This window comes from Cervus canadensis, chromosome X (genome assembly GCF_019320065.1).
Source record: "Cervus canadensis isolate Bull #8, Minnesota chromosome X, ASM1932006v1, whole genome shotgun sequence".
Taxonomy (NCBI): Eukaryota; Metazoa; Chordata; class Mammalia; order Artiodactyla; family Cervidae; genus Cervus; species Cervus canadensis.
Window position 1 is genome coordinate 36,898,317 of NC_057419.1, and position 10,593 is coordinate 36,908,909.

Genomic DNA, 10,593 nt, shown 5'->3' on the forward strand with positions numbered 1-10,593 from the left:
ACCACAAAGTTCCAGGGGAAGCTCTGCAGACATCCCATCCTGTGAACTGCTCAGCTGTACCTGGACAGGGACATCCTGAATCTACAGTCAGGCCACCAAAGAACTATCAGTGTTTGAGAAAGGGAAGCATCTTTATAGGCTTCTGGTTTACTCACATCCTTCTGCCTCTTTGCAGCTCCAAGCATATTTTGGAGGGAGATTTCATAAAGATTTCTAAATTGAGTTAGAATTTCAAGTCTATTGTGACATGCAAATTAGTCCTGCTTGCCCATTGGCAGCAATGCAGCTGAAGTGCCTAGAGATGGGCCATAAAATGAAAACATCAAAGTGATTAAATGTGCCCGAAGAGTATAATTGAGTGCATGAATAAGAGAAAATAAAACAAATTGATTTTCTCCAGTGCCAGAAAAACAGAATAATTGAGAACAAAATAATAGACTTTGAAGTAATCAAAGTGAGGAATGCACCATAGTGACATAGAAACAGCCAGTTGTGGGAGAGATTTATTGTGTTTCTGTTATCATTTTTACAACTTTAATTTCATTAGCTAATAAATACAAATCAATTGAAAAATCAGTCAACCAGAAAGGAGGCAGTCCCCAGCCAAGATTTTTATTCACATCTCTAAAACAGGCCAAGGCAGTGATCCTTAATCTATTTTCGTAGGCGCACATATCCCCCTTGAGCTGGAAAACAAGTTATGAGAGGCCTCTCTGCTTTGGAGGCGAGGATGTTCTCCTCTTGCCTGTCACTTTCCACATATAGGTTTACAGATTCAACTTTCCAAAGGATCACTTTTATACCCCGCCAAGGTTTCCAACAGACAGAATTGCCTGAGTATAGCATCTTGGTTTACCAAGATGACATTTTCATGGCACTAACCAGCACCTGTGGTCTTTCAGTGGGTCTTTCTAAATTCACATAGTGGTGGTGGTGACGGTGATGACAGCTACAGCAGCCACAGCAACTTCCACCCTCACAATACTGTTAAGCATCTGTGGGTTTGTCATGTCCACCCCACCCCCCGCCAGGCCCCACCACCACCATCACACACACACAGGCACACATGCACACACAGTGACACTGAAATTTAATCTAAAACCAAGAAGGCCAAGCAAGAGTATGCCACCCCTTTGGTGTCCAGCCTGGCAGCCATGATGCATGGAGGAGCAGGAGAGGGGAGTCAGGCAGGGAGACTTCTTATGCTAGTGATAGCAGTGGAGCCCTGGAGACACCAAGCTATACTAAGACCAGGTACTTGAAGATCACAAAGCCAACATGATACCACTGCAGAACTATTTTTATGGCTTCTCCAAGGAAAGAATCCCTTCACCCCACTTCTCAGCTATTCACGGGAAGGCTCAGTGACTCTTCACTGCAGGATCCACAACAGTGACTGATATGTTAGTGTTTTTTCTTTTCACGGGCCCTTGAGCTACCCTGGCAGCTGTTGGCATTTCCAGATGTTCAAGACACACCCTACCTTCAGGCCTCCACAGTTAGAGGCCATGACTTTGGCTCCAGTAAAAGCTTTTGGGACCATGGGGACTGTACGCCAGGGTGCACAGAAAGAGTTGGCAGTGCTGGGACTGGCACTACTTGCTGGCTTCATCAGGATGACATGGTTCATAGATTGTGCCTGCCAGGCAGTTTGTCCTGGAGAATTACTCTTCCAGGAAGCACCTAGAAGCTGAAAGGAATCTCTCTGACCTTCTGGTGGCGTCCAAGGCCCAATCATGGTGTACCTTGTGGAGAACAGGGAATGTTAGCACTTTGTTCTTTTGTGCAACCCCAGTTCAGACCTAAAACCCCAGCTTCCATTTCCCACTGCTGTTTGGGAAGAGCAAAATGGAGCAAATGGCTTTCACAACTCTAAATCATTATACAGATGTAAGGCTGTATTATTCTTCCTGCTGCTGCTATTCCCATTATCCTAGATTTCCCAGTCCAGAGTTTTTGTCTGAAAAAGAAATGTGGAGAAAGCTCATGGACCAAAGAACTTAGAGCTATGACTCCAAAGTGGCTGGGAGGCATCGCCCAGCCCAGCAGATAGACTGCTTGAGGGCGAGCTCCACAAGCTGCCTGGCTGGCAGGCATGCAGCCCACTCCTGTGATGTCACCTCTCCAGTTACTGGTGCCTATCCCTCCACATGGAGCCAGCAGATTTAGGCACAGGGGGGGAGAAAAAATGAATCATAGGCTATTTTAGAAATCGCTTCAATTCAGTTTGAGACTGCAGTAGTCCCTTGCAAGTTAAGACCGGAGCACCCAAAACATCAGGGTACTATCCTTTAAGTGCTGATATCCTATAGATGCCAGAAGCCTGGTGGGATTAATTCACAGCCTCAGGTTCTATTTCAGGTCAGAGGCAGACAAGTGGTAACTGGTGGTTATACTAATTGTCATTGAAAGGCTTTCTGATGACAAGAGGGATCTACATTCTAAGACAAACAATATAGTTGACAATTAAGAGCTAAAAACTAAAATCACCCATCCATTTCAGCACATACCCAAGGCTTCCTAGAAATCCTTTGTTCTGCCACTGTTCCCAGGTAAAGAGTGAGACCCTCAAGCCTGGTGTAATGAGGCAGCTACTAGGGAACTTACTCTAGCCCTAGATCACACTAGATGGGACTCCTCCCCATCTTAAAATTGTTTGGAGGCTCCACATCGCCTCTAGGATAAGACTATGGCCTGCCACACCCTTGATGATATGACCTCCAACAATCTCTCCAGCCTCATTGCACGTGCGCACGCACACACACACACACACACACCTGTCCCTGACCCTCATTCTGTGCTCTGGCCACAAAAACTTTGCAAGTGCTTTTGTACATCCTGCTCTGTTCCTGCTGCCTGGTACATTCTCTCTTCATTTGCCCTTCAAGATGACACCTCCTCCATGAAGCCTTCCATGCCCTCTCTTCAAATGCCCTCAGCACTCTGTACAGACTGGTATTATATGGTCTTATTGCTATGGACTATGATGTGTTTGTCTCCATATATGCTTTCCTTGCTAGACTGAGAGCTCCTTAATGGCAAGAACTGTATCTTTCAGTGAATACTGTTTGATTGATTCCTGTGCACTGTCAAAGTGGCTAACAATAGTGATGAACAAGATTAACACATCCCTGCCCTCACAAGATGCGTTTGGTGTTCTAAGTGAAGAAAATAGAATGATGTGGCAGAAAATGAGTGACTGGGGGTGGCAACTTAGACTAGGTAGTCATCAGGCCCCTCAGAGGTGATTTTTGGATTGAGACCTGAGTGATAAGAAGAGTCAGGAATGAGAATATCCAGGAACAGAGCATGCTAGGTGGAAGGAATAACATGTGCAAAGAAGGGGGAGCCCTAAGAGGGAAAAATGACTAGTGTGTTCCAATAACACAAAGAAGTCCCATGTGGCCAGAACAGAGAGTGCAAAGAGGGCAGAGGCAGACAAGAGACCAGGGCCAGGGCCAGACCCTGCAGAGCTTGGTAGCTAAGTAGTTTGAATTTTATTCTAGGTGTGATTGGAAGCCTTAGAGGGCTTCAAGCATACAAGTAATGTGATCTGACCTAAGTTTTAACAAAATAATCATGCTGCTATATAGAGGAAGTGTTGTAGGTGGCAAGGATGAAAGCAAGAAGATCAATGTTGAGGCTATTAGAGTTGTCCATGCAAGGGGTGACAGTGGCTTGGAGTAAAGTTATCACAGTGAAGGTTGGAAGGAAGTGGGTGGATTTAGAAAATATTGTGGAGGTAGAATTGACAGGACTTCCTAATGGATTGAAAGGGAGGTTATAAATGAAAGAGCAAATAAGAATGACCCCAGTCAATGTCATGAAGAAAAAAAAGCAAAAGGGAACTGTTCTATATCTGTACTGTCCAATATGGTCACCACTGGCCACATGTGGCCATTTGAATTTGTTATTAAAATTAAATTTAAAATTCAGTTCCTCATTTGCACTGGCCATATTTCAAGTGCTCAATAGTGAAGTCACTCAGTCATGTCCAACTCTTTGTGACTCCATGGACTGTAGCCCACCAGGCTTCTCCATCCATGGGGTTTTCCAGGCAAGAATACTGGAGTGGGTTGCCATTTCCTTCTCCAGGGGATCTTCCCCACCCAGGGATCGAACCCAGGTCTCCTGCATTGAAGGCAGACGCTTTACCCTCTGAGCCACCAGGGAAGTCCCAAGTGCTCAATAGCCACGGGTAATTAGTGGCTATCATATTGGGCAGCATAGATACAGAACATTTCCATCATCCCAAAAAGTTCTATTGGACAGCACTGCTCTACATTAAAAAGACTAAAAATTATGAGAATAAAAAGACAAGCCACAGACTGGGAGAAATTCTTGCAAAACACATATCCAATAAGGACAGTTAGCCAAAACATACAATGAATTCTTAAAACTCAACAATAAGAAAACAACCTAATCCAAAAAATGGGCCAAAGATCTTAATACACACCTTACCAAAGAAGCTACACAGGTGGCAGTTAAGTACATTAAGGTATGCTCACTATCATGTCACTAAGGAATTACAAATTAAAACAATGAGTTCCACTACATACCTAATAGAATAGCTAAAACCAAAACAATGACACCACCAAACGTTGACAAGGATGTAGAGCAACAGGAATTCATTCATTGCTGGTGGGAATGCAAACTAGTACAGCCATTTTTACAAAACTAAAACATAGTTTTAAGATAGAGTCCCGCTCCTTGCCATTTATTCAAATAAGATGAAAACTCATGTCCACACAAAAATCTGCACATGAGTGTCTGTAGCAGCTTTATTCATAATTGCCAAAGCTTGGAAGCAACGAAGATGTCCTTCAGTAGGTGAATGGATAAACTATGGTACATTCAGGCAATGGAATATTTTTCAGCTCTAAAAAGAAATGAGCTATTAAGTGACAAAATGTAGAATAATGTTAAATGTGTATCACTTAGTAAAGGAAGCCATTCTCAAAAGGCTACGTACTGCATGATTTTAGCCATATGACACTCTTGAAAAGACAAAACTATAATGACAGTAAAAATTTCAGTGGCTGTGATGGGGTTAAGGAAAGGAAGGGAGGGATGAATAGGTGGAGCATAAGAATTTTAGAGCAGTGAAACTATTCTGTGTGATACTGTGATGATGGATACATAATATTATACACTTTTCAAAACCCATAGGCCTGTACAACACCAAGAGTGTGCCCTAATGTAAACTATGGACTAAATAATAATGTATCAATATTCATTCATCAGCTATAAAAAAATGTACATACTAATGCAAAATGTTAATAGGGGAAATTGCCTCCTGGGGGAGATGAGGAACAGAGGAATATGAGAGGTCTCCACACTTTCTGCTCAGTTTTCCTGTAAACCTAAAACTGCTCCAAAAATAAAGTTATTAATTAGCAGCAACAATGAAAAAGAGTAGAGTGCTCACAAGCACCTAGTACTGGCAAAGAATAGATACTCAATAAATGTTGATTGAATAAATGAATGAACGAATGAATCAGTCAGTCGATGAATCAATAGAACCCAAGCCTCCTGAGTCCCAGTTCAGTACACCTTCTTGTACATCAGAGTTAGGGTGAGGATATAATGTATTGTCAAAACCAAGATACTTGAGAGTGAAATGGGGTGCTATGGGCATAAGAACTATCCCAGAGATCACAAACTAGGAGCCTGTGAGCCACATCTTGTCTCCAAAATTGTTTAGCCTCACAGATTAATGTGCCACGTGATATTCTTTAAACATTTAAAGCAGTTGTCCACATTTCACACTATGAAAACTCTGTATAAAGATGTGAATGTCTGACTTCTCTTGGAAAGTGGAAAGATCTGACCCACATTCCTGCTCACTAGTGAATGGCTGGAACCAAGTAGCAGCTGCCCCCTTTGTGAGCAGGTACCCTCCTGTTTGCCACAAATTCCACCTTTCCCTGTTGTATCTCCTACTCTAGGCCAACTGTGAGTTTCCATTTCTCATCTTGCTGACACCATTTTGGTGTTGTTTTCTTTTGTAATAGAATTAAGAGAAAAGGAAATGATTTCTTACATTCATGCCATTCTGCAAAGTAGGGAAAAGAAAAAGGATCCAGAGGGATCCATATGTCTTACCCCCAGTCTGTTCTACTGACATCCAGTATATTCTTGGCCTCTATAGACATTTGAGTTTGCCCCTCTGATCTGCACTCTGTGTCTCTCCAGGCTGCAGACCATACTGGCCTTTAGAATTTTCTCAGGCTGCCACCCACTGCTGGAAAAGCTAGATGTGAGGGGAAAACAATGGGCATTATTTAAGCTTACATTTTCATTGTTACCCAAACTCAATATTGCTCATCATCAACTTTTGGTGGAAACTATTTCTGTTGTTTTTCTTAATTGCCTCCAAATGTAACTAGAGAGTGAGACAGAGCAATAGAGACACAACACCCACCTTTCCTTTCTGTGAACATGTGTCATTGGGACACTCGGACATAGGATTTTGTTCAACTGTGCACTCATTCATTCATCAAGCTCTGGCTGTTCTTATAGATGGAAGCACCCTCGCTTCAGCACCAGGACCCCCTGTAGGTCTCCTCAGCAGAGTTCAACAACACATGCAAAGGCTCACATGGAAATGGGAAAGTATGGATGGGACACATGTAAACTAAGGTGTTAGATTTCATTCATAGGTGCTCGGGAGCTGCTGAAGTTATTATGAAGCAGAGGAGGCATGTGATCACAGCTAGAATTGTGTGGGGGACAGCTCCAGAAGTGGGAGCACCAGTTAAAAGGCTTTTGCAGTGACCTGAGTTACGAGAGCTATGACTGAGGTGGAGAGAGGGGAACAGAAAAGAGAGGACAAATTTGGAAGACATCTTGAGGTTAGATCTGGCAACTCATAAGATGTGGAGAGTAAAAGATGAAGAATCAAAGAGTATCCAGAGATTATGAACTTCAGGGTTGAAAACACCCAAGCCATGATCCAAAAAATTAACTTTTGCTTTGCAAAAGTTAAAAGAATGAAAAATCAGAATTCCCTGGCAGTCCAGTGGTTTAGGACTCTACACTTTCTCTGCCAAGGGCCTGGGTTTAATCCCTGGTCAGAGAACTAAGATCCCACAAGCCACATGACTTGACCAAAAAAGAAGAATGCGAAGACAAATTATATACTAAGATAAAATGCTTGCAAATCATATATCCAACAACAGATTTATATCTAGAATATATAAAGAACTCTCCAAACTCAACAGTAAAAAAAATTAAATTAATAAAAGACATGAAGAGGATATACAGACAGCAAATAAGTGCATGAAATGATGTTCAATATTATTGGCCATTAGGAAAATGCAAACTGAGACCACAATGAGAGATCCCTACCTATCAGAATGGTCAAAATAAAAACTAGTGACACCACCAAATGTTAACAAGAATGCTGAGAAACTAGATCCTTCATACAGTGTTGGTGGGGATACAAAATAGTATGGCCACTCTAAAAAACAGTTTGACAGTTCCTTATAAAATTAAACATGTGATTACCATAGGGCCCCACAGTTGCATTCTTGGGCATTTATTCTAGAGAAATGAAAAGTGTGTTTACACAAAAATATGTTCGTGAATGTTCATAGCAGCTTTATGTATATGTGTGTGTGTGTATAAAATACACATAAATATATGTAACTGGGAATAGCCCAGATATCCTTCAATGAGTAAGTAGTTAAACAAACTGTGCTATGTACATACCATGGAACACTACTCAGCAAACAAAAAGGAACTAACTTAATGCACATAACAGCCTTAATGGATCTTTAAGGGCATTGTGCTGAGTGGGGGAAAAAAAAATCTCAAAGTGTTATATACTGTATGAGTCCATTTATATAACATTCTTGAAATTACAAAGTTATAGACCTAGGGACCAGATTAATGGTTGTCAGGGCTTAAAGATAGGGGGTGGAGGGGAGTTAACAAGGTGGCTTGAGGGAGATCTTGTGATGATGGAATAATTCTGTATCTTCTTATGGTGGAAAATGAAAGTGAAAGTCACTCAGTCGTGTCCTACTCTCTGTGACCCCATGGACACAGTCCATGTAATTCTCCAGGCCAGAATACTGGAATGGGTAGCCTTTCTCTTCTCCAGAGGATCTTCCCAACCCAGGGATCGAACCCAGGTCTCCTGCATTGAAGGCGGATTCTTTACCAGCTGAGCCACAAGAGAAGCCCAAGAATACTAGAGTGGGTAGCCTATCCCTTCTCCAGGGGATCTTCTTGACCCAGGAATCAAACTGGGGTCTCCTGCATTGCAGGTGGATTCTTTACCAACTGAGCTATGAGGGAAGCCCTCGTGCGGTGGGGGTTATACAAATTTACACATGTGATAAAAATTTCATAGAATATACACACACACACAAATAAGTGCATATAAAACTGGCAAAATTTAAATATGGTCTGTGAATTATACCAGTGTCAATTTCCTGGGTTTGATATTAAATAATAATTATGTAAGATATTGCCACTTGGAAAAACTTGGTGAAGGCTACTTCTTGGTAGTTTTTTTTACAACTTCCTATAAATCTATAGTAATTTTAAAATTATAAAGTTAAGTACTGCCCCCATAAAGGAATAAACTATTGATACACTAAAATTTGCATGAAAATCAAAGGCATTATGCTGCTTGAAAGAATCCAGTCTTAAAACGTCACATACTGATGACTCCATTTATATGACATTCTCAGAAAGACAACACTTACAGTGATGGAGAATAGGTCAGTATTGCCAGGTGGCAAGAGGGGGAGAGGAGGATGTGACTGCAAAAAGAAAGCAGAGGAAATTTTGGTGAGTAATGGGACCAATCTGTCTTAAGAATCTTGACGTGTGTTAAAAATCATAGAACTGCACATAGCAAAGAAAGTCACTTTTACTGTATGTTTAATACTGTATTTAAATTAAACTAGATAGGCAAGTGGGTGCTGATTTTTCTATCCTTCTTTTCTTCCATTCATCCATTTATTGATCACCTACTATGTGTGAGGCACTGTGCTAGATATCAACCAAAAGTAACACAGCTAGGTCCTTGCTCTCATGGAATATCCTTCCTGTTTTAGAGTAGAAGTGGTCAGTAGGGTTTGGAGCCCAGTATTTTGGCTTGGGGAAGTAGGTCAAGAAGAAGACTGTGGAGGGACCAGTCCTGTAGGATTTCAAGTGATTGCTTTTCCCTCAAAGATTCTTAGACCTGAGAGTAGGGGAAAATCCTCAATTCATCTTTCACAGGTGCTCATGAGAGAAACTGCTAAAAGGGTTGTACCTTGCTAAGTGGGGGAAGAAAGGCTGGGGGTGCGGAAAGATTTGATGCAGTTGACTCTGAAAAGTATTACCCAAATGTGTGTGTGTGTGTGTGTGTGTGTGTGTGTGTGTGTGTGTGGCTTAAAACAACCATTTGTTTAGCTCATGACTTTGTGAGTTGGTGATAGGGCTGGGTTCAGCTGAGCGGTTCTTCTGGTTTTGCCTGAGTTCACCTAGCGCTGCAGTCAGCCAGCTGTCCAAGGCCTCACTCACATGCCTGGTGGGTGGCTGGTGGTTGCTGGGGTAACTGGACCAGATGTCTCTCACCATCCAGCAGCCTAGCCTGAGCTTGTTCCTATGTTGGAGAGGGGGGGGTCTCAGGGTTCCCAAGGACAGCAAAAGAACAAGCCCCAAAATGAAAGTGCCTTTTTTAACAGCTTTATTGAGGTATAGTTCACATATGTTACTTGAATTTGAATTTTGTTTTCTCTCCTGTTTGCAGGGAATCTGAAGCATGTGGTCTAGTTGACAAAAAGAGATCAAATTTCCAGAGCCAAAGAGCAGTGCCTATAATGAAGACAGCGTGTTTATGCAAGCAGTGTGTGGAATTTGTGACTGCAGGGGAAATTTGGAAGAAATTACTTCCTGAAAATTTCCAAGGGGCACCAAGTGGCAGCTGGCCTCCTAGCATGAGGCAGGCAGGCACCCCAGAGGCCTCAACTAGACCTAGGGGAAGACAAACATTTCCAACATTTAAAGTGTTTATTTTTAAAAAACACACAGATGCAGTTTTTAATCTTTGAAAATTATTTTTAGGCAAGTTGGGGAGGGGGTATTTTTATTTTCTTAAAGGAGAAAGATCAGAAGCTGGAGGAAAGCATGGAGATTTGGTTGGCAGTTGGTGGGGCAGTGGGGAGCTGAGAGGCAGGGTTTGGGCCTCAGGATCATCCAGGTGGAACCTTGGGGGAGAGGGATCTGGTCACAGATGGGGAGAAATCCACCTGTGTTGTTTTCAGGATTATGAATTTATTTTGTTTTTTAATAAAATCTTTGCAAACCTACCTCTCTTCCATTTTCCTCATTGTAAAGTACCACTGACAGCACATAGTTGTGAACATTTCCTCTCACTGAAGTATAAAGACTAACTCTGCTGCTTCCCTGTTCTGCTCTGCCCCAGCCTGATAGGGTGACTCTGAGTGCTGGATCCTGCTGAGGAACTAGTGTGTCTTCCAGTAAGTCGTGGGGACAGAAAGCCAAGCTCTGACCTTTGCTGGGGCCTGACCAGAGCTCACAAGAATACAGGTGCTGCAACCATGGGGAAGGCCTTGCTGGCTCCCCAGAGAG

At 42.4% G+C, this 10,593-nt stretch overlaps 1 protein-coding gene across 1 annotated transcript in view; it reads left to right on the forward strand.

The window, feature by feature from the left end:
* The window catches only part of HDAC8 (histone deacetylase 8), a 179,909-nt gene extending 169,599 nt beyond the window's left edge, over window positions 1-10,310 (forward strand). The window contains exon 7 of the mRNA XM_043458020.1: window positions 9,752-10,310. Within this exon, the coding sequence (XP_043313955.1) occupies window positions 9,752-9,774 (23 nt within the window). The 3' untranslated portion in view covers window positions 9,775-10,310. The remainder of the gene's footprint in view (window positions 1-9,751) is intronic.
* Window positions 10,311-10,593: the final 283 nt, after the last annotated feature.